Raw genomic sequence first — 23902 nt, 5'->3', positions numbered from 1 at the left:
TTTTTTACCGGCATCATTGGACATTCTCATTTAGGATAATCAAATTGGGCCTAAACTCAGGTTGAACAAAAATTGTGCACAATCTATTGATAAGTTGGCTGATAGATAAGTTGGCTGAGGCCTAGCGTTAAACCAAACGGGAAAAAATTCTACTGAGGATTGAACCACAAAAATCCTACAAGCATACACCTTTGACCGAAGTCGATAACTAGCTGGGCTAAGTCACCAATGAACAATAACTGCTAAAAACCCTTACAAAGGGGGAACAAGACAGACTAATCTATGAGGTAGTTCTATTTCCACTGCAGAGAGTCACAAGTAGCCCCATTACATTATTCATAAATGAAAGGGAAAAATATTCGTGATTTGACAAAATAATAATTTACATAGAAAACAATAAGGTAAAGGATCTAGCATGCTTATGTTCGGGAACCTGGTTATTTTTTTAAAAAAAGTGGGCGGGAACTAACCATTAAAACCTAGCCAATCTTCATTTGCTCATGTAGTTAGTTATTTACAACATGTATGTACTATGCCAAAATTGTAAAGAAAAAGCAATTGACTATATATATACTAGCACCATTGGAAACAGAATCATTTGTACAAGTTTAGGAAGTCTCTTCTGCAGGCTCCAGGAAATTGTAGTATTCAAGCTGAGTCATCTCTCCACCAGCCACGGGGTCGAACTGGCATCGGTGGAAACTGTATCAACGATGACACAAATTTATAAAAGGATCTCAAAACAATCAAGAATTAACGCCAATGTTATTGTAGTAAATGAATTAAGGGTCCTGCTTAAAGCATAGGAGAGAGCAGGTGTAGCAAAGAACAATAACAAGTAGGTCATCCATCCTATACAAAATGAATGTGGGTTTTTGGCCAGTACTTGCTTTTTTCATTTCTATAATCCATGCATGTAGAAAACCCAATAGGTGAAGAAACTTTTAACATGGGAATTACATTTTCATGCATTCTAGTTCTTTTAGCCATTATAGTTACTTCAAGGTGGGAAGCCACAAATAAAAATCAAATTTCCAGTAAAAATCAGTGCAAGACTTGACCAATACAAGCCCATAAAAGATCAGCAACCAATGGTCAGGCTGTTTACTGCAAACACTAGAAAGACCGACAAATATACTCATTTATTGGTATATGTCACAAACTCACACGACAACGGAGAAGCTAATACGATTCACTGAGTATAAGTTTGGACAGAGTGAGAGGGAGATTATGATAAAAAATAAAATATGATGAAGAAAGTAGAACCACATATCTACTACCTGAGACTCTTTGAACACAGAACAATTTACTTATAATGAAGATGCTAAACTGCATGAGCTAACAATGTGGGAAGGGAAAAAAAAACTACATAGACAGGCTACAGGCTACAGGCTCGTCTAGATGAGTTATTTAAAACCAATGATCCGAAAAAGATATGCTACTGCTTTATGACAGGTACTTGATTGTGGTTCATGGGCAGCTACACTAAAGAAAGGGATGTTCAAGCTTCAGGTATCACCAAAGCGTATCTACGTGAGCATTGAGAAACATTTAGGGTGAACTATGTATTTCGATATTCAATTAATGTTTAAATTTCCTTGAATTTCCCATTCCACGTACTACAATTAGCAAGATAAATCAATTTCATCAGGCTAGATGGTTACCTTCCGTCCATGCCGATAATCATAAGAGTGTTCTTTTGGAGGCCAAAGGCCACGAGGTACTGCAAACCTTCATTCAATCGAAACTGAGCCACCGACCACTCTGAGCTAAAATACCTTGGCAATATACCTGAAAAGAAACAAACCTCGGATCAGCCTGGCTGACAAGAGAACAATGCACAAAAGTACAAAACATAACAAAGGTGCAACAGAAACTTGTAATCAGATCAAGGAAAGAAAAAAATCTACTGGCACCAAGTTCCTGAATCGAGATTAAGCAATAAATGACAACTAGAGCAGTTGACAAGGTCATCTATAACCACGTCAACTATGGTTCTTAAAAAAAGTGATTAACAGGAAATAATAAGCTATAAGGTTCAACATTAAGTGACAACTAACATAGGGATGACCTTTCAAGAGGGAAAGTGATAGTTTAGAAGGCTGATCAGAACGACTCTGTTCAGCTCCAGCACAAGATCCATCATTCCCCAACAATCCAGAAACAGCCTTGAGACAGAAGACGTGGACGGTTCCCTTCTCACTCGAAGCAGCTAGCCACTGTGCAGTTGAAGAGAAAGCAAGGCTGTATATCTCAGCTCTTTCTGAACCTCTCCTGACCTACATAAAGAGCGAAGATTAACTGAAACAAAGCAATTACATATGTGAAGACTTTAAAAGTGCAGAGCTCCAAATATAATATCTTGTTCAGACACATTAAAGATGTGGCTAAATAGCACTTATATCTCCCTAATTCTACAATGCATCCAATACAAGATCCTCCTTCCAATTCTGTCCCACAAGGACTAAGGACTAGGAACCCAGGCCTTCTCAACTATTCCAGCAAATGACGGTAGTAGTATCCCAGCATTGAATAAAGCAAATATACCAAGTTTTTAAAAATTCACTCAAATTTCATCTGATATGATTCTTATACAACTCATTTATGTTGATATGAACTCTAGATTCGCCCAGTAAATTCTTAGATACATATTTCAAGCTTGAAACTTCAACTTCTCTCAGTCTCGTTCACAATCGGTGCTCACCCATATCGAGTACCCAATCATGAAACCACATGGCACAGCAGCAATTAAACGGAAAGTAAACAAGTCTCCTAAGCAAAGCTACTTATCAAACCAAAAGCAAAAAAAAAATATCGAGGGACTTTCAAATATCAATTCTGTAAACAAGTCCATAAGCATTCCAAACCACAAGTAAAGCAAATTTCACAACTCTGAACTATCAGAAATTGCGAGCACGAATATTCAACTACCTCTTGCAGAAGCGAGCCATCAAGAGCGTTGAAAACTCTAATTAAAGTCCCTTTATTACTGGCGGTAGCCAACAGCCTCCCGTCCTGAGTGAGTGTTAAGCAAGCTATCCTTGAATCATGCGCCATGACAAACTTAGTACGCTTTGACCGGTAATCCTCGATTCTCAACTGCCCCTTCTGCAGGCCCAGTGTCACCAGCACCATTGGCCCTACTACATGAGAAACCTCGCACAGGCCTCTAGGGTTCGCGGCAGTCTCGATCTGGTGTACCAGCCTCAAATCGGCGAAGTTGTACACGTAAACCCTATGCTGCAACACCACAACGATACGGTCGTTCCGGAGACGAACGGACTTAACGTCGGAGCGGAAGGATAGCTCTCCGATACACCTTGAATCGACATCGTTCCAGATCATGAGTTTGTTCGACGGAAACATCGGTGGCTGTAGGGGATCACTGCCGGCGTTAGGAGGACCCACAAGTCCAAGCATCTGGCTACGGAAGAGCATCGCGACGAATCCGACGGCCCCTCGCGGCTGCGGTAAGAAGTCACGGCGGAATTGGAGCTTGAAAGGCTCGCACTGGAAGACGAGAAAGCCTGAGTCGGTCCCTGCCGCGAAGCACGCGTTGTTCTGGTTGAAGGAGAGGTGGAGTAAAGTAGGTATCGAGCCCGACGAGGTCGGATTCGGGTTCGAGTCCGGGTTTCTCGAATGAATGAGAGAAGGATTATCGGCTGAACTCGGGAGTGAAGAACAGGAGTCCGCGTCGGACTCAGAATCGGACCGTTGAGCCATCGGAGGGAGAGAGTTTGGGAGCCCTAACGAAAGGCAATTGTGCTGGGATGGTGAATGTGAAGGTCTTTGCGTTTTTATAGGTGACGGACACTAATCAACACTCCGACCACACTGAAGCAACTCAAAGGAAGACTCGAATTAGACCCCGAGGCAGTAAATACCAAATTGACCAAAAAAACAATACCACAACATAGGCGTGACAAGACTACATCTGGTTTGGATCATGTCTGATAAGATTCAGATATATAAATATTCTGTAAACACGTGATTTTGTTCTGCCCAAAATCGATTTTTTGACACCCCAACCACAACACAACCCTTTTTTAACCGAGAATGAGATGATAAATCTATCTTTGAGATATTCGCGTAGAAAATTTTCTCACATAAACAAAGTAAATTAGGTCAAAATCTAGTGTACAAGAAACAAGATTATTGCTCCAGCAGAAGACAAAGCTGCTTTTTCGGATACTTATCAACACAAAGTTATGTGTACATAAGATGTGCACACCCATAAATCGGCTAAACAGATTCTATAAAACTGACAAAATGAATTATTAAATGATACAAAGTTGCAAGAAATTTCATGCTAGCATCCATGATGTTTTTTATTTTTATCCCCAGGAAGTTGATGCCAACACCCATAAGAGGTTTCTTCCTTGCTTGTTAGTATTTAGTAATGGATTCTTCAAAGGAGAGTAGTACTTTCTGGACTCTCAATAAAGTAGATGCAATTTCCTGCAGCCAAGGAAGTTCTGGAATAGATTTGATGTTGTTCTGCATAGCAACTTATCTCCATGGCTTGCAAACCAGAGCAAGAAGCTTGAGAGGCCAAGTCCAAATGACCCATAATGTTTCTGATTATCTCCTCTGGAATTTCATGCCAACCACCATCAGAGATTTCTTCATCCATATGCTTCATAGGACTCTACTGCCTTGAACTTGAACTAAAAAACTTCTTCACCATCACTGCAAAAGTAGCCACATCTTCTTAAGAGAATAAACTGGAGTTAGGGTTCCTTTATGAAAGATAAGCTTAAAGTTGAGGCTGCTGTAAAGTTGCATCCAAGTTGAGATTCATCTGGTAGTTCCAGCTCCGGCAATCGTTGTTCTAAGCTCCAGAGAGACTTTGATGGATGAAGAAACTTTCTAAGCTCCAGGGAGCCTCTGATGGATGAAGAAACTTCCACGTATACATTCATCTTGCTAATGATGTTAAGGTTTTTGAGGCCATTGGAGGAGATTAGGGTTATGTTTAGAGGAAAAACTCCATGGTCTTGTGAGATTGAATCCAACTTGGAAAGTAAATATGGAACAAAGGAATGTGATTTGTATAGAATCACAGCGTATGATTTAATCAGAATTCAATATGGTATAATGCAGACCTTAATCATATTCTGTTCAGTCCCAATCAACGAATATAGAGAGTTCTTCAAATGAAACATCTCAAGAACATAGAATGACCAACAGTATACCATTATAGACAATGGATCCACCAATTGTAAGAACGAAACTGATGAACAGAAATACAAAAATTTATTAAAACATTTCATCTCAGGTCCTTCACATAACTTCTTATATTTAAAAAAGTAACATATAAAGAAAGCAAATATTAACACATAGAAAACAGAAATTAGAAATCAAAGCCACCATCAAAACCACCATCGCCCATGTCTGCAGCATCTGATATCATATCACCCACCAACAACCCACCCAACAATCCGGCTCCCACACCCAACGCCATCTTCCCAGCGCCACTGTTTTTCTTCGGGGGTTGTTGCACGGGTGGATAACCCGGATATGCACCATAGCCGGGCTGCTGTGGCGGGTAACCCGGATAGCCACCATAACCAGGCTGAGGAGGATAACCCTGATAGCCATGTTGAGGGGGTTGGTACCCACCAGGTGGCGGATATTGGTACGGGTATTTACCCGCTTCAGCATGAGGAGGTGGTGCAGGGTACCCACCCGGTGGAGGATATTGCGGGTAACCCGAACTGGAACCGGCTGGATATCCAGCTGGTGGTGGATATGCCATCACGGGCTCCCCAGATTTCGATCCCGCATGCGCTGGCCGTGGAGGCGGTGCAGCAACCTTGAATGTCTCGCCGAACTTGTACGACAAATTCAAAGCACCCTTGCTCTTCCCGTTCGAAGTCCTAACGCTGTAAGTAACGAATTCATCGGCCTTCTTATTATCTTTCTGATCAAACAATTCCTTGATCGGAACATGCACTTCACCGATCGCTTTGTCTTTGCCGAGTGTCCGATCTGTTTTGATCTTGATCTTGAGGGTGAGTCTGTTCTGATTGGCGGCGGCCTCATCGACGGTGAATTTCATCTTGTGATTCCAATTAGGGTTTGATCCGCAGTCCTTGTCGATGGGGGTCTTCTGCTTCTGCTTCTCGGGATCGCCGTGAACTGAAACGACGGCATAGACGTCCATCTTGGAGAACATATTGACATCTTTCAGATCTTTGGCTGAGACAAGCGTCATATCCAAAGGCCTTCGCTCCATGGCTGTTTCTTCTCTGTGAATCAAGAACGACTATTGCAGAGATTTCTGAAGTCAAAGTTTATGGGGTTTTCAGGGATAGAGGAGAGAATATATAAAGAGACGTGAGCGAAGATTCGCGGAGCGACATCGATACCGCTGCTTGAGTAAAATTACTTAAATGTCCCTACTATGCAATTTTGGGAGGATTACATTGGGAGTTCCAGAATGTCTATAGTTGACTTTCCGCTATAGTTTGTATTTACAGCCAAATATCTAAATAGTTTTTTTTTTTATATCATTATTTTTAATGCTGTGGACTTGTGATGGGACCGTGTGCGAAGCGCGTTCGTTATGCCTTGAAGATTAAGATTTTGAAGGGGAGACGTGGGGTCGACGCGTTTGGGCACACCGTTCATTTATATTAGAGAATAATGTTGGGGGAGAGTGGTCATGAATATTTTGGAATGGGTTAATATCACTTTTGGTCACCGAAATATTTTGGATTTTTCAATTTGGTCATCCAAAGATTAAATGTTTCATATTGGTAACCTAAAGTTTAAATTTGTTTCAACTCAGTAACTCGGGCAGATTTATCCATATTCGGGCAGTCCAATAGCTGATGTGTCATACAAAAGTAAAAAAAAAAAAACTTTTTATAAAACGTGAATTATGTGGCATCATATAGGAAAAAATTAAATTTTAAAAAAATTATGCAAAGTCCACCTCATCATCTTCTCCTTCATCCCAAAAAACCCTAAACTCTCTAATTCACCCATTCAATACCCAACGCCTCCTGCCCAGCAACAATTCCTTCTTTAGCAGGCAGAGATCTAACTAGGAACTCAAATTTCGGTCTAGAGACATTTGATTTTCAAAATTGCCTCCTGCTTCTGCTAGGCCTTTTTCTGTACCTTTTCCGACCGTCAACCACTCACCCTCTTTGGTCGCACCTTTAGCAGAGGGGTTTTGGGTGGTTGAAGATTTGAGAGTCCAAGCACTTTGTCCATGAAAGTGATCATTTTTAGTGACGAAAGTCGTTTCTTCTCTTCAATAGGAGATTGTCATTTGGAACAAAAACCAAAACTAGACTCTATAAGTGAAATATCCTGACCAAGCTGCCATGGAAGTGAAATCACTTGCGGTATTGTGATTCGATCTGTTGTGGGGATGATCGGATTTTTGTGGAGGTGAGGCAAGCAAGTGTTTTGGGTGGTCGATCGTTAGAAATAATGGTCGTACAGTGATTTTGGGCATCGAGGGAGTCTGTAATGGGTGAGGAAGAAGAATTCAATTTCTTAAAATTTGTTTTTTTAAAATATTTTTTCATTTTCCACGTTTGCAAGCCACAACAGCAAAAAAATAGTTGAAATTGATTTTTTTAATACCATTTAGATGTGTTGACTGTCCGAGATGGTCAAAATCTACCCGAGTTACTAGTTTGGAACAAATATGAATATTCGGTTACTAAGTTGTAACATTTGAATTTTGGGTGATCAAATTGAAAAATCCAAAATCTTTCGGTGACCAAAAGTGGTATTAACCTATTTTGGAATTATGCAAAGCATTAGTAACCGTTCTAAGAGTATCCACAGTGGTATAATATAATACAACACTTTAAAATTATTCTCTCTCTTCTCCTCTCTCCTATATGGCACAATTTAATTGGATGAGTGGGTCCCATAATAATACTATTCATCAACACTCCATAAATTCCAACACTCTATATTCATTTTCTCTATTTTCTCTCTCTTCCTTTTCATCATTTCTCTCTTCCTTTTCATCTTCTCTCTTTCTTTTCATCACCTCTTTCTTCCTTTTAATCTTCTCTTTTTTCATTTTCATCACATTTCTCTTCATTTTCATCATCTCTCTTCACTATTCATCAACTATATATATACTCCAACTCTCAAGTATCATTTTTCCACAACTAAATTTTCAAGTGTCATTTTTCACCCATTGTGTGCATGTAGCGCTATATTTATCAAAAAAGTAACATTTCAAGTACTTGAAATACACTCCATTATATCCATTGTGAGAGTATAGCACTATATTTATCCAAAAAGTATTGCTAACAATGTTAAATATAACACTATTGTGTATGCTCTAAATAAATCCACCCAAATAGAGAATCAATTAAAGTAGAGAGAATTTCTAGTGTAGGTCATCTTCAAATTGTGAATGTAGTTGCATAAGCATGCAAAGCACCGAGATGGCGACTACAACTTAAATTTGTTATAATTTCTCCTAAAATCATATGTAAATCATGACTTTTTTACAAATGGCATATAAAAATTTATGAATTAAAATTTAGTGTAGGTTGCTTCTATTGTTGTCATGTCTCCTCTGTCCATTCTATGAGATGCGGCAGGTGTTTCACGTGCTTTCCTTGCCTTGGGATTTTTCTTCTTGCTTTTGATTTGTGCCATCTTTGTCTTTCAATTGGCGCTCTAATTTATTTTTTTAAAGCACATGAATCGGGCGTTTGGTTAATTTTTTTTTCGTCTTGCTGGTGTCTAGCTAGATAACTTTGAGTAAATTTGTAGGAAGAAGCTCAAAACTCACGTTGGTACACTAGAAACGCACAAGCTTCATGGGAAGGACCTGCAACAGGTTACCTATTGGCATAACAGGTATACTCCGATGTAGCATCTACTATTTCATATATTAGTCGTCAATTCTTTTGGGTTAGAAGTGTTTTCATATACCAAAATCTTGGACTGATTATTTATATTTAATCGTCGGTGGAACTTTGTCCAATGTTGGGATCAGTGGTGAACCATTTCGCCATGGCCCCCAGATAAGTGACGTCCATTAGTTGGAAGTAGTTACTGGTACGTTGACAGCGTAATTGAGATTTCGTATTTCATAATCAAATTAGCTTGACAAAAATATAGTTAACATTATCTTATTTTTTTCACTTCAATTGTTACTAATAGATGGATTAAACTCAAATGCAGGCAAAGGAGAAGTGATAGATTATTCACAAAAAGCATAATGTCGACCTCGTTCACAGTGTTCTTGGCGGACTTGGTCAGTTTGGCATCATTACAAGAGGAACGATATCACTGGAACCAACACCTGAGATGATAATGAACTAATGACCACTAAGCCTTCAGAAGCATAAAGGTTTAGTAGAAGCTAGAAAGTAATAAACATGTAACAAATTTATATTTTGAACAGGTCAAATGGATTAGCGTGCTCTACTTGGATTTTGCCACATTTGCAAGAGACCAAGAACTTTAATATCTGCTGAAAAAACATTCGACTACATAGAAGGATTTGTAGTAATAAACAAGACAGTAAACAAGACAATTCTCCATATCTTATATGCCATGTGTTCTTGGCATTTCTTTACTTATTTTTCTTTACAGTAGTCTTACTTTTAATTGAGACATATAAGGTTACCTTCTGTTGATGCACGTTTGTTTCTCTTTGGACTTTTTTTTGTTTGTTTACTGATAAAGTATAGTGAAAATGTACCTTCTCTTTTGCTGTTTTTTTTTTCTCTTCTAGGTTGCAGGACAGTTTTAATCTCCCAAAAGATTACTTTGCAAGGCTACCGCAGGATATTCGATTGGATGCAAGTGTAACTCCTACTTTGTGTTTTTACCAATCTTAGAATATCCAGCATTTGTGCCAAGATAAACTTGCATTTCAATCACATTATATGATGCTCCTTGGTTGAGTATATTTGTTCGTTGCTGAAAGGAAAGTGATAATCCATATAGTTCTATCTGTGATTGGATTTTTTTAATCTCTGTGCAGATAATTATGAAAATTTATTTGCCTCCTTCCCGGTAAGTCAGTCCACCTTATACCTTTTCTACAATCATTTGTGTTTTGGTTTGTGAAGGTGTTCATCAATGTTCCATGGTGGTACCTTATCTTCAATAGGATGATCAACTCCTTCTTGACACAGAGGACCAATACAAGACACATTAAGAATAATTACCAATACAAGACATAACGCTCAAATGCAAGAGTTGTCCAATTGAGATGTGTGAAGGAGCCAGTTTGCAAATGGTATCTTCGAGCTGCTAAGAAATATAAATTGAATATATGGATGATAACAGTAATTAAAGGTCGACATACATGCACAAATGCTTCACTGCAGCAGTGTCATCGGCAGTTGGATTCAGAGTATATTGCGGATGAAGTCATATCTATTGTCAAAGCAGACTTAAGGATGAATATAGCAGCGATTTAGGCTTTTGCTAGCTCCCTATTGCACTACCCGGTGTCGTACAAAAAGGCTTGGAAGGCAAAATAGAAGGTTATGGAGAAATTATTTGGAACATTTGAAGATTCATACAATATGCTCCCCAGGTTGTTGAATGCATTATAGATTTTTAATCCAGGGTCGGTTGTCAATATAAATTATAAGGAACTTGTTAATGGACGGGCGATATTTGGTCGTGTCTTTTGGGCATTCAGACCGTCTATCATTGGGTTTCAATTTTGTCGTCCATTAATTAGTATTGACGGTACTCACCTGTATGGGAAATACAAAGGGAAGTTGTTGATCACGGTTGCTTTTGATGCAGACAATGGCCTATTTCCTTTATGTTTTGCAATTGTCGATGAAGAAAGTGCTGATAATTGGGGATGGTTCATAGCATGCATTCGTTCTTATGTTACAGATAGACGAGGAATTTGTGTGTTGTCTGATCAACATGCCGGTATTTTGGTAGCAATTCATGATTATTGGCCCGAACCCTTTGCATATCACAGGTATTGTTCGAGACATTTTGTTAGTAATTTCAATGACAAATTTAAAGATAAAGACTTGAAGAAGGCAGTAAATACGATGGCAAACGAAGCATCTAAGAGAAAATTTAATTTCTGGATGAATCGTGTAAAAGAGTTGAACATTGAGGCATGGAATTATTTGGATGGCGCCGGAAAAGAATAGTGGAGTTTATCATATGATGATGGGCATAGATACGGTAACATGACTACAAATTTGTCGGAGATCTTCAAGAGTGTACTAAAGGGTGGGAGATTTTTGCCTATTACTGCACTTGTCCAGCTAACATTTTACAGGTGTAACAAATATTTTGTTAAAAGGAGGTCCGATGCAGAACAATTGAGATTGCTAGGTACTGAATGGCTACCAGAAGTATGCATTGACGGAAGTAGAATTTGGAGAGCAGTGGTGCCATTAATTTGCTTTGAGATCGTGGAGTTTCATTTCCCTGATCGAGTTATGAGACAATTTGGTATTTCTCAGCATGTATCGGGTCCAGTGGATACGAACGAAACTTTACATGATATGAATAGGAGAGGTCGAGGCGATGTGGACTGGACTGTCCAGAACGCGACATGGTTAGCATATTGGGATGATAGACTTGCTCATATTGCACAAAAGTGATTCCCTCGCATCAGCCTTGATGACTATATGAAATGGTATTTGTCTATCACACGACGGGTGATTAGTGCTCCTTCAACTGTACGGAGAGAATCAGATTTGGAGTATGCGCCCCATGGGAGCCGTTTACGACGAGTGGTAATTAGTGACAAAGTTTCCTATTTACTTATATTAATTCAATTATATTGATATGTCAAATCATTTATGCAGGCTGCGTTGGCTTTAGCGGGAGCGAGAAGAGCTGCTGCTGCATTGCGTGATGCATTTAATGAATCTGCTTCTGCAATTGCAAGTAATTGGTTGGGGAATTGCCGTGATATTCTAGAAGAAGTCAGTGAGGGACATCGAATTGAGGAGATTATAGGCACTGATGTGGAAGCCACGCCCCAACATGGTCATAGGTATCCAGGAGGTCCATCTCAAAGACGAGGTCGCGTTTCTCGTGCAAATGACTTTACAATGCATTCTTCCCAGCTGACACAGGATGATGCCGGTACATCTACTACTCCCGACACTTGGACTAGGCACATGATCATATGATATTAGTATGTTATTCGGATGTTGGCATCATTAGAAATTATATTGTTTTTTGTTTTGGCTTTGTATGTGATGGGTTCAGGATTGTTGTGGTTAGTATTTGATGGGTTCAGGATTGTTATGGTTATTTTGGCATTTTTGTGTCTTTGTATTGTTGGGATGCATTTTGCACTTTTTGTTTACAGGTTTATATTGTTCGGATGCATTTGTTATGGTTATTTTAACATTTTTGTGTCTTTATATTGTTGAGGTGCATTTTGCACTCTTTTTTTTTAACAGGTGCAACAAACTTAGGTTTGTATTGTGCATTTTGCACTCCACGCCAACCACACCAACTTGGTTGGCGTGGTTAAAGAAATGATATGATCACGTCGACTGATCAAACAAATTTTAAGGTCACGCCAAATCTATTGGCGTGACCATAAAATTACCCGCTGTTGGCGTGACTTGTTGAAAAATAATCACACCAATCAGACTGGCGTGATTGAAAAAAAATACTACTAATCACGCCAGTTTGACTGGCGTTAAGAGCTATATAGGGAATAATTTAACAATGAGAGTTATATTGGGATATATTTTTATGCACGGTGCTATATTGGTCAAAAACTCTATAATAAGACTATCTGATAAAATTCCATTATTGCACTATCCGGTAAAATGTTACTTTTGTCTGTCCTTTCCTAACCTATAAAGTTATATTTGGTACAGATATGTTGCTCCTTTACATTTATTATTTTTTAGCTATACAAGTAGTTGATTTTGTATGCGTTTCCATGGTTTTCAAATTAATAATGCAGGGAACTCGACTTTGAACTGCTGATCCAAAAAGATGGTTAAGTAAGTAATTTTCATTTTTAGTTGGATTTTGAAAGCCATATGCTTGCAAAAAATCAGATGTTTAAGCAAGTAACTTTCATTTTTCGTGTGCATGCAGTTACATGTGTATCTAATTGACTAATGGCCTTATATGTTTGGATATGCTTTCATGAAATTTGGACTTCCAGCAATCATACACTGTTTTCTTTGTTTGCTATTACATGTGTATCTAACAATCCGGCAGCAACGCGCGGGCACGACAGTATATATATATATATAAACACATACCGGATACACATTAATATGAGACTAGATAAAGTGGATACACATTTTTCACATGCAAAATGACTTTCAGTGCCTGTGGGACTTTAATATATATATAAAGAAAGCAGAAATTAGAAATCACAGTTACCATCATCGTCATCCAATTCACCATCATCGTAGCTTTCCAACTATGTCGAAAACAGCTCATACAGTTGCACTGCAGCTGCCAGATTCGGCGTCGTACTCCCACCCGTCGGCGCCGTACTCCCACCCGAACTTGAACCCCCTAGAAGCGATGCAACAGCAGTGAATCTGTGGCCGAACTTGTACGAAAAATTCAAAGTTCCCTCGCTCTTCCCCTTCGGATTCATGATATTGTAGGTAACGAATTTAGCGGCATTCTCTTCGGCCTTCTCATCAAACAATTTCTTGATCGGAACATGCACTGTGACGACCTTTTTGCTGCTGAGTAGAGTTCGTAAGGTTTTGATCTTGATTTCGAGGGTGAGTTGGTTCTGTGTGGCGGCAGCCTCACTGAAGACAAAATGCATCGTGTAATTCCACTTAGGGTGTGATCCGCACTCATGGTGGATGGGTGTCTTCTGCTTCTGCTCCTTGCCAGGATCGCCGAGAATGGAAACGACGGCGTAGACGTCCATCTCGGAGAACCTTCTAACATCTTTAAGATCATTGGCTGAGACAAGCGTGATCTCCATAGGCCAATACTCCATAGTTGTTTTCTTCTCTGTGAATCAAGAATAGGCTAATGAAGAGAATTCTGAAGTCAATGGAAATGCCTATGGGGTTTTCAGGGAAAGAGGAGGAGAGAATATATGATAGGGTGAAGAGGTGGCTTACAACCCCCAAGTGGGGGCCACTACCGAAAAAGCCAATTGATATTGGCTTGGATACATAAAAGTCAAGTTGACTTATATATATATATATTAAATGATAAAAGAAATTTCATAGTCATTGTCTCATCATTGATTACATTTAATTATATTATCAATTAAGTGTTATCAATTGTTGTAATGGGTGAAATTGACCTGAATCATTCCAACCCCTCCCATCCCGTAATGAAGAAAAAATATAAGCAAGTGGGGATGAGGGATTGCAATATATATTTCAACAATATCTTAAAATTGTTTTAATCTTAACCATTGTTTTTATCCAACGATTTTAAATAAACACTAAACCATTTTTTAAAAAATTAGACGAAAACTATCCTTCTTCCTTCCATCTCATACTCTTATCACAAATCTGCTCCCCTCTCCCCTCTTCCCTCTCTCCTTCTACAGTTCTAATCAATTGAGACGTAAACTCCATTATCAACTTGTAATATCATTATTGACCATGTTCGCAATCCATTTATCAACAACAAATTGATTCTTATATATCATCAGAATGTATCAGACATGACTAATTTTAGGACCCAACTCTTCAAAAAATTGAAAAAAATAATTACAAATTCTAAAGTTTTGAGTTTTATATTCACTAGCTATGACAATTTCTTCAAAACCTGTCAAAATTTTCTCAAAACTGATCGTAGGACCCAACTCTTCAAAACCTTTGTTGGGAGAACAAAACTTCAGGTACCTTTGTTGGAAGAAGGCGACTGAGGTCTTGCATCAATAGAATGGGTCTGTTGAGGGTGCTGAGACAATGATTTTCAGGGAATGGAAAGGAAAGAAGGAAGAGATAAGTAAGAAGGGAGAACTTGTACCTCCCGGAAGCGATGCAACACCAGTGAATCTGTGGCCGAACTTGTATGAAAAATTCAAAGTTCCCTCGCTCTTCCCGTTCGGATTCATGATATTGTAGGTAACGAATTTAGCGGCATTCTCTTCGGTCTTCTCATCAAACAATTTCTTGATCGGAACATGCACTGTGACGACCTTTTTGCTGCTGAGTAGAGTTCGTAAGGTTTTGATCTTGATTTCGAGGGTGAGTTGGTTCTGTGTGGCGGCAGCCTCACTGAAGACAAAATGCATCGTGTAATTCCACTTAGGGTGTGATCCGCACTCTTGGTGGACGGGTGTCTTCTGCTTCTGCTCCTTGCCAGGATCGCCGAGAATGGAAACGACGGCGTAGACGTCCATCTCGGAGAACCTTCTAACATCTTTAAGATCATTGGCTGAGACAAGCGTGATCTCCACAGGCCAATACTCCATAGTTGTTTTCTTCTCTGTGAATCAAGAAGAGGCTAATGAAGAGAAATTTGATGTCAATGGAAATGTCTATGGGGTTTTCAGGGAAAGAGGAGGAGAGAATATATGATAGGGTGAAGAGGTAGCTTACATCCCCAAGTGGGGGCCACCACAGAAAAACCAATGATATTGGCTTGGATACATAAAAGTCCAGTTGACTTTTATATACATATATATATATATATATATGCATTAAATGATAAAAGAAATGAATGGGATGGATGTGATTGGAATCATCCATCAGAGTCATTGCATCCATGCATTTAATTACATTATTAATTAAGTGTTATCAATTGTTGTAATGGGTGAAATTGACCGGAATCATTCTAGCCCATCCCATCCCGAAATGAAGAAAAAATATAAGCAAGTGGGGACGAGGGGTTGGAATATATATTTCAACAATATCTTAAAATTGTTTTAATCTTAACCATTGTTTTTATCCAACGGTGTTAAATAAACACTAGACCATTTTTTAAAAAATTAGACGAAAACTATCATTCTTCCTTCCATCTCATACTCATATATATATATTTCATGGCATCTGCATTAACACTATATTAAAACAATTAAAAAAAGTGAAAGAGTATATCTCCAAAAAATTTTAAAAAATAGTTAAGACCCGAGCTTTATGGGCTTGGGCTGGGCCTGGGCTGCATTTTTCTAATGAACTCGGCCCGAAGCTCGATAATCAATATCGGGTTTGGGCCAGGGCTGGGCCTTGGCCTGAAAAAGTCAGGCCGACCCGATGCCGAGCCCTAACCACATGCATCTGGGTCTACACACAAGGCTTAACACATCACAAAGTCCACGGCTGGACCCACATAAGACCCAAAACATAAGTTCCTCTCTCACTCATAGACTAGATCCACCACAGGACGAAATCGCAACTGATTGCCAGAAAGCATCATCTTCTGTTCAGTGCTAACCAATTGACTGTCGAAAAGTTGTTGGGATTTTAGTATGAAGTGTTTTTTGTGACCTGATCCGATAAGATTGTTCCGGATCCTATGAAAAAAAATTTTGGGAGGCGAATAAAATTTTTGGGGGCCTTTTATTGTATTTTTGGCCCAATTATTACGTGTAGGGTTTGAGTATATAAGTATGATTGTAACCCTAAAACCACATATTGTATTCTTTTTCTAAAATAGTAAAAACTCTCTGTAACTCCAAAGATGTAGGCACAATTGGCCAAACTTCGTAAATCTTGATGTCTTTTTTCAATTGCTTTATTTTTCGCTCATTCTTTGTTGTTGATATCATTCCCAACAAAAGCTTCATCTTCTATTCAGTGCTGGCTAATCTTCAACACTCTCTCAAACTCAAGAGCACCCAGAAATTCATATAACATATATCCAGACAAGCATTGGAATAGCCATTTGAGAGGCAGAGAAACAAAGGAGAGAGAAACAACAACAAACCCACCACAACAATATTTTTAGACCAAAGATCGGTATTGCTCCCATGCCATGTAGAGATTTAGAGAGAGAAGAAAGTTGACAGAAAACTTGATTCTTATTTCTTATCAACTGACTTGCATACACAAATATATATATATATATATATATAAACACATACCGGATACACAGCAATATGAGACTAGATAAAGTGGATACACATTTTTCACATGCAAAATGACTTTCGGTGCTTGTGGGACTTTAATATATAAAGAAAGCAGAAATTAAAAATCACAGTTACCATCATCGTAGCTTTCAAACCATGTGATGCAGCCTCACTGCATCACCACGTCTAAAAGAGCTGATACAGCTTCAACCACCAGATTCGACCCCGTACTCCCACCCGAACTTGGACCGTCTAGAAGCGATGCAACAGCAGTGAATCTGTGGCCGAACATGTACGAAAAATTCAAAGTTCCCTCGCTCTTCCCGTTCGGATTCATGATATTGTGGGTAATGAATTTAGCGGCATTCTCTTCGGCCTTCTCATCAAACAATTTCTTGATCGGAACATGCACTGTGACGACCTCTTTGCTGCTGTGCACGGTTCGTTCGGTTTTGATCTTGATTTTGAGGGTGAGTTGGTTCTGTGTGGCGGCAGCCTCACTGAAGACAAAATACATCGTGTAATTCCACTTAGGGTGTGATCCGCACTCATGGTGGACGGGTGTCTTCTGCTTTTGCTCCTTGCCAGGATAGCCGAGAATGGAAACGACGGCATAGACGTCCATCTCGGAGAACCTTCTAACATCTTTAAGATCATTGGCTGAGACAAGCGTGATCTCCATAGGCCAATACTGCCAATACTCCATAGTTGTTTTTTTCTCTGTGAATCAAGAAGAGGCTAATGAAGAGAATTCTGAAGTCAAACAAAATGTCTATGGGGTTTTCAGGGAAAGAGGAGGAGAGAATATATAATAGGGTGAAGAGGTGGCTTACAACCCTCAAGTCGGGGCCACCACCAAAAAAGCCAATTGATATTGGCTTGGATACATAAAAGTCAAGTTGACTCGGATGGGTGAAATTGGCTAGAATGATTCCAGCCACACCCATTCCATTCATTTCTTTTATCATTTAATACATATATATATATATTCCGATGGATGAAATTGGCTGGAATCATTTCAACGACACCCATTCCATTCATTTCTTTTATCATTTAATGCATATATATATATAGATAAAAGAGATGAATGGGATAGGTGTGGCTGGAATGATTCCAACCAATTTCACCCGGCCATCAGAGTTATTGCATCATCATTGCTTGCATTTAATTACATTATCAATTAATGTTATCAATTGTTGTAATGGGTGAAATTGATCGGAATCATTTTAGCACCTCCTTCCTTCCATCTCATACTCTTATCACAAATCTGCTTCCCTCTCCCCTCTTCCCTCTCTCCTTCTACAGTTCTACTCAATTGAGACGTAAACTCCATTATCAACTTGTAATATCATTATTGACCATGTTCGCAATCCATTTATCGACAACAAATTGATTCTTATATATCATCAGAATGTATCAGACATGACTAATTTTAGGACCCAACTCTTCAAAAAATTGAAAAAAATAATTACAAATTCTAAAGTTTTGAGTTTTATATTCACTAGCTATGACAATTTCTTCAAAACCTGTCAAAATTTTCTCAAAACTGATTGTAGAACCCAACTCTTCAAAACCTTTGTTGGGAGAACAAAACTTCAGGTACCTTTGTTGGAAGAAGGCGACTGAGGTCTTGCATCAATAGAATGGGTCTGTTGAGGGTGCTGAGACAATGATTTTCAGGGAATGGAAAGGAAAGAAGGAAGAGATAAGTAAGAAGGGAGAACTTGTACCTCCTGGAAGCGATGCAACACCAGTGAATCTGTGGCCGAACTTGTATGAAAAATTTAAAGTTCCCTCGCTCTTCCCGTTCGGATTCATGATATTGTGGGTAACGAATTTAGTGGCATTCTCTTCGGCCTTCTCATCAAACAATTTCTTGATCGGAACATGCACTGTGACGACCTCTTTGCTGCTGCGCACAGTTCGTTCGGTTTTGATCTTGATTTTGAGGGTGAGTTGGTTCTGTGTGGCGGCAGCCTCACTGAAGACAAAATACATCGTGTAATTCCACTTAGGGTGTGATCCGCACTCATGGTGGACGGGTGTCTTCTGCTTCTGCTCCTGCTCCTTGCCAGGATAGCCGAGAATGGAAACGACGGTGTAGACGTCCATCTCGGAGAACCTTCTAACATCTTTAAGATCATTGGCTGAGACAAGCGTGATCTCCATAGGCCAATACTGCCAATACTCCATAGTTGTTTTCTTCTCTGTGAATCAAGAAGAGGCTAATGAAGAGAATTCTGAAGTCAATCGAAATGTCTATGGGGTTTTCAGGGAAAGAGGAGGAGAGAATATATAATAGGGTGAAGAGGTGGCTTACAACCCCCAAGTCGGGGCCACCACCAAAAAAGCCAATTGATATTGGCTTGGATACATAAAAGTCAAGTTGACTCCGATGGGTGAAATTGGCTAGAATGATTCCAGCCACACCCATTCCATTCATTTCTTTTATCATTTAATACATATATATATATATATATATATATATATATATATATATTCCGATGGATGAAATTGGCTGGAATCATTTCAACGACACCCATCCCTTTCATTTCTTTTATCATTTAATGCATATATATATAGATAAAAGAAATGAATGGGATAGGTGTGGCTGGAATGATTCCAACCAATTTCACCCGACCACCAGAGTTATTGCATCATCATTGCTTGCATTTAATTACATTATCAATTAATGTTATCAATTGTTGTAATGGGTGAAATTGATTGGAATCATTTCAGCCCCTCCTTCCTTCCATCTCATACTCTTATCACAAATCTGCTTCCCTCTCCCCTCTTCCCTCTCTCCTTCTACAGTTCTACTCAATTGAGACGTAAACTCCATTATCAACTTGTAATATCATTATTGACCATGTTCGCAATCCATTTATCGACAACAAATTGATTCTTATATATCATCAGAATGTATCAGACATGACTAATTTTAGGACCCAACTCTTCAAAAAATTGAAAAAAATAATTACAAATTCTAAAGTCTTGAGTTTTATATTCACTAGCTATGACAATTTCTTCAAAACCTGTCAAAATTTTCTCAAAACTGATCGTAGGACCCAACTCTTCAAAACCTTTGTTGGGAGAACAAAACTTCAGGTACCTTTGTTGGAAGAAGGCGACTGAGGTCTTGCATCAATGGAATGGGTCTGTTGAGGGTGCTGAGACAATGATTTTCAGGGAATGGAAAGGAAAGAAGGAAGAGATAAGTAAGAAGGGAGAAGATGGAACCCAAACCGCCAAACATCAAAATTCGTCTATCTTTTTAGTGGTTTTTACCTTTGTTTATTTGACACCGTTGGATGAAATGAATGGTGAAGATTAAAACAATTTGAAGATGTTACTGAAATGTACATTGCAGGCCCCTCATCCCAATAAAGGAAGAAAATGGGAGAGAGATAAGCTTTCCATGCATGCATTAAATGGTTGCATGCGTGAATGATAAATGTGACAAGAAATGGTGTAGAGCCAATTAAGCTTATCAAGATGCAGCAATCTTTGGTTGACAATCCAGAGACTTGGACGGCTGCCTCGCATGGCTATACTGTTCATATCACGGCTGGAATTCTCTATATAAAAAGAAGGTGCAGCCAGGTTCAAGGATAAGTGCATCGAGTGCAAGAGAAGCACAAATACTTGCATTGCAGAGAAAGGTGTTCCTACATTCGTGAGAGAAGTGAAGAGAGAGATTAGCTGCATAGTTAAGTGCAGAGAGAGAGAGACAGAGAGAGTGAGACAGAGAGAGTGAGAGTGAGACTGGGTGTATTTGGGGTTTGGGTGAGAGTTTCCAAATTAGTATTCCACTTGTTTGTAATTCCAAATTGGTAATTATTGCAGAAGTTTGTTGTACCATTATTTTACTCGTGGAAGTTTTTAGTTGGACTACAGTCTCGTGGTTTTTCTCCAAGAAAGGTTTTCCACGTAAAAATTTTGGTATCCATTCATACTATTTTATTTGGGATTGAGATCCTCGCAATAATCCCATCATATTACTAGAAGACTAAAAGATAGAGATGTTTATAATTGAGTTACCGAAGAAAAAACAATTCAAATTAGGTCATTCAATATTTCAAATTTCAGTTATTAAGTCACTCTGGTATGTTATTAAATCGTTTTGATGTGGCACATACTCTAATTACATTGTTTAAATATGGAGCAGTTCTTTATTACACTGTTTTGATGTGATACGGTACTTCTTATCAACACGGATTGGTATTATACTGTTTTAAACTCTTATTACATCGTTTTATACCAACACAAAGTTTTATTACTTTGTTTTGAGCATAACAGAGTCTTTATTACACTATTTTGATGTATAGTGCCTTCGTTATGCCTTCGAGAATAAGATTTGAAAGAGGCTTTTAAGTAGTTGTATGTATCGAAGTTTTCAATTAATGAAATCAGGTTGTTTTTCTTAAAAAAAAAGCCTATTTCACTATTTGCTTGTTGATTTGGCTCTTGCTAATCTAACATAAGCTAGCATATCACAGGACGTCGAGCCTATAAAGCTAGCTTGCCTAAATCTTCTAAGAAATTAAGTTCCTCCTAACACTTACAGGTATCACATGATCAACTTGCTGCAAAGAGTTGGAGATAGCTGCAATTATTGAAAAGAACAACAAATGAGTAGATGAAAGAGATTGAGATGTTTGGGAAGTTTCAATAATGTCTATTATGCAAACTGCATTGATATGGAAATGGAAAAAAGCCTTGGCCTTGATAAAAATTAAGCGGATAAGGAGATTTACGTATCCAATCACATTTTTCCATGTCAGGCAGCAGGCAATCCCTTGAACCAATTATATTCTTACATATAATTGCTTCAAGGGATCATAGACATTTTCAAAGTGAAGAGAACTTCCTAGTTCCTACCAAAATACATTGTATTGAAAAGTATTTAGGGGAAAAAATTTGTTAAAGCTGAAAAAGTCACTGTGAATTGTTCATTTTCCTATAATACATGGTCTAACTTTGACAGTGAAGTGGTGTGGGAGAAGAGTACACTGACGAGACAATGGCCGAGTTGAAGAGTCGAATTTGTGAACAATATAATATCATTTCGATAAGTTAAGTTGTATCATCATAAAAATAGCCCTAAAAATAACATGTAATCGAAATAAGACGTGGCTAACTGGACACTGTCCGTTTGGTATTCCTCTCTATCATCTCTCACGCTCTCTCTCAAAAAGCCCACTTTCTCAATCAGGTTCATCATCACCGAAGCTTCACTTCTTGCCTCTGGAGTTTACCTCTCCTTTGCCAACATCGCTCCTCAACAATTTCATGCCAAGGCACGTAGCGATTTCGTCAAGGACTGTCATCGTTTTGAAGTTTCGTCTAAAAAAAAGAGTAAAAAAGTTGTGATGTCATCTAGATTATATCAGTAGTATGTGAGAGAATAATTGAACTAATTGTTTTGGATAAATAATAGTATTCTTGCATTAAAAAAACACATTATTCACTTTACATGTCATCAAGCTAAGTCACCTTGTCACATGTGTTATATAAGCTTATGGACAATATCCTTATGGATTTGTAGCACTACCGATATCTAAATAATTCTTTTTTTTCTTCTTTCTATTTACTTTTGAGGGAAGCGGGGGTGTATACCGCATTCGTTATGCCTTCGAGAATAAGATTTGAAAGAGGCTCTTAAGGAGTTGAATGTATTGAAGTTTTCAATTAATGAAATCAGGTTGTTTTTCTTTAAAAAAAGGGGGAAGTGAAGCCTATTTCACTATGAATTTGCTTGTTGATTTGGCTCTTGCTAATTTAACATAAGCTATCATATCACAAGTCCTCCTAGAACTTACAGACATCACATAATCAACTTGCTGCAAAGAGTTAGAGACAGTTACAATGATTGAAAAGAACAGCAAATGAAGTAGATGAAAGAGATAAGAGGTCCGTAAAAGATAATTGTAAAAGAAATAAATGAGATAGCAAACGATAGGTCATAAATTGCTGGAACTATTGAAGAGATAAGGAAATGAAATAAATGGAGGAGACAAATAGTGAAAGGTAGTTGTAAAAGAAATAATGGAGTTGGAAACTTTCAAATCTTTAAGCTTTACGTTTTAAAAAGGTGTAGGCCTTATGCAACGATTATATTTGGACGTTCTAATGCATATATATGCCTCTACATGATTCACAAATTTTTTTCAAATTAGATCGTTGAATATTCCAAATTTCAGTAATTAGGCAACTCCGGTCAAATTCCAACAAATTTTTCACTGAAAATTGGAGACTTGTCATAAATTTGCCACAGTAGAATATTAATTAAAATAATAATGCCATTGTGGAATATAAAGTCAAAATAAAAATTCCGCATGGAATATAAAAACAAACAAAAACAATTTAAAAAAAGGAAAACCAAGAAATTTAAAATATAAGAAAATTATGAAGAATAAATAAAGAGAACTTTTATTTACACATGAAGGTGTTAAAGTTTATATCAAAAAATTTCATTTCATAAGTTTACACCAATTTATTACACACCAAATTAATAATGATTAATCTGAAATACCCTTCGCTTAAAATTGTTGTTATAATCATTTTTCCCATTCTGCAATAGAGATGGTGAAAGCGATGGAATTAATTGATCAGCTGGAAGTCACAAGGCGTGGACCATATAGTGGAGGATTTGGAGGCGTTTCATTTCATTCTCTCACTAGAAAATAAGCAAGCGCCGAGACTGGGTTGCACACCTTCAAGCTGGTGCAGGTATTATAGCTGACAGTGCCGATGAGCAGAGAGAGAGAGAGAGTGAGAACAAAGCTTGTGGCATGGTCTTGCCAGGACCATTGTTCTTGTGGAATTATCATTCGTCAACAAAGATTAATTGAAAACATCCGCCCAGTTTTTGATGTTCTGAACGTAGTCTCCAGATTTCTAGGGTTTTGGTGGCGATGATGAAGGAGAGGA

The 23902-nt window shown here is 38.3% G+C and overlaps 4 protein-coding genes across 4 annotated transcripts; all 4 read right to left on the bottom strand.

Annotated features, from left to right (window-relative positions):
* Positions 1–268: 268 nt before the first annotated feature.
* LOC120011046 (autophagy-related protein 18a-like) lies at positions 269–3842 on the bottom strand. Its single transcript, XM_038862065.1, has 4 exons — positions 2932–3842; positions 2072–2279; positions 1665–1791; positions 269–702 (listed from the first exon to the last, which is right to left on the bottom strand). The coding sequence occupies exons 1-4, from the start codon at positions 3721–3723 to the stop codon at positions 609–611; spliced, it is 1221 nt and encodes a 406-aa protein (XP_038717993.1). The 5' UTR covers positions 3724–3842; the 3' UTR covers positions 269–608.
* A 1333-nt stretch (positions 3843–5175) lies between these two features.
* LOC120011047 (protein SRC2 homolog) lies at positions 5176–6310 on the bottom strand. Its single transcript, XM_038862066.1, has one exon. It carries the CDS (start codon positions 6236–6238, stop codon positions 5354–5356), a length of 885 nt encoding a protein of 294 aa, XP_038717994.1. The 5' UTR covers positions 6239–6310; the 3' UTR covers positions 5176–5353.
* Positions 6311–13187: 6877 nt separating this feature from the next.
* Positions 13188–15491, bottom strand: LOC120011208. The gene is made up of 2 exons (XM_038862272.1): positions 14926–15491; positions 13188–13947 (listed from the first exon to the last, which is right to left on the bottom strand). The coding sequence occupies exons 1-2, from the start codon at positions 15371–15373 to the stop codon at positions 13391–13393; spliced, it is 1005 nt and encodes a 334-aa protein (XP_038718200.1). The 5' UTR covers positions 15374–15491; the 3' UTR covers positions 13188–13390.
* Positions 15492–16904: 1413 nt separating this feature from the next.
* Positions 16905–19293, bottom strand: LOC120011241. Its single transcript, XM_038862310.1, has 2 exons — positions 18700–19293; positions 16905–17689 (listed from the first exon to the last, which is right to left on the bottom strand). The coding sequence occupies exons 1-2, from the start codon at positions 19160–19162 to the stop codon at positions 17139–17141; spliced, it is 1014 nt and encodes a 337-aa protein (XP_038718238.1). The 5' UTR covers positions 19163–19293; the 3' UTR covers positions 16905–17138.
* Positions 19294–23902: the final 4609 nt, after the last annotated feature.

Source organism: Tripterygium wilfordii, chromosome 12 (assembly GCF_013401445.1).
Source record: "Tripterygium wilfordii isolate XIE 37 chromosome 12, ASM1340144v1, whole genome shotgun sequence".
Taxonomy (NCBI): domain Eukaryota; kingdom Viridiplantae; phylum Streptophyta; class Magnoliopsida; order Celastrales; family Celastraceae; genus Tripterygium; species Tripterygium wilfordii.
The sequence above is the reverse complement of the archived record's forward strand: the minus strand, read 5'-3'. Positions and strand labels throughout refer to the sequence as shown.

Coding starts and splice junctions, on each gene's coding strand:
- LOC120011046 (XM_038862065.1), bottom strand. CDS start 3,723: ATGGCTCAACGGTCCGATTCTGAGTCCGACGCGGACTCCTGTTCTTCA. Junction 2,280..2,931: donor ATGGCTCGCTTCTGCAAGAG/GTAGTTGAATAT, acceptor CTCTTTATGTAG/GTCAGGAGAGGTTCAGAAAG. Junction 1,792..2,071: donor ATCACTTTCCCTCTTGAAAG/GTCATCCCTATG, acceptor GTTTCTTTTCAG/GTATATTGCCAAGGTATTTT.
- LOC120011047 (XM_038862066.1), bottom strand. CDS start 6,238: ATGGAGCGAAGGCCTTTGGATATGACGCTTGTCTCAGCCAAAGATCTG.
- LOC120011208 (XM_038862272.1), bottom strand. CDS start 15,373: ATGGAGTATTGGCCTGTGGAGATCACGCTTGTCTCAGCCAATGATCTT. Junction 13,948..14,925: donor TGTTGCATCGCTTCCGGGAG/GTACAAGTTCTC, acceptor CTTGATTCACAG/AGAAGAAAACAACTATGGAG.
- LOC120011241 (XM_038862310.1), bottom strand. CDS start 19,162: ATGGAGTATTGGCAGTATTGGCCTATGGAGATCACGCTTGTCTCAGCC. Junction 17,690..18,699: donor TGTTGCATCGCTTCCAGGAG/GTACAAGTTCTC, acceptor CTTGATTCACAG/AGAAAAAAACAACTATGGAG.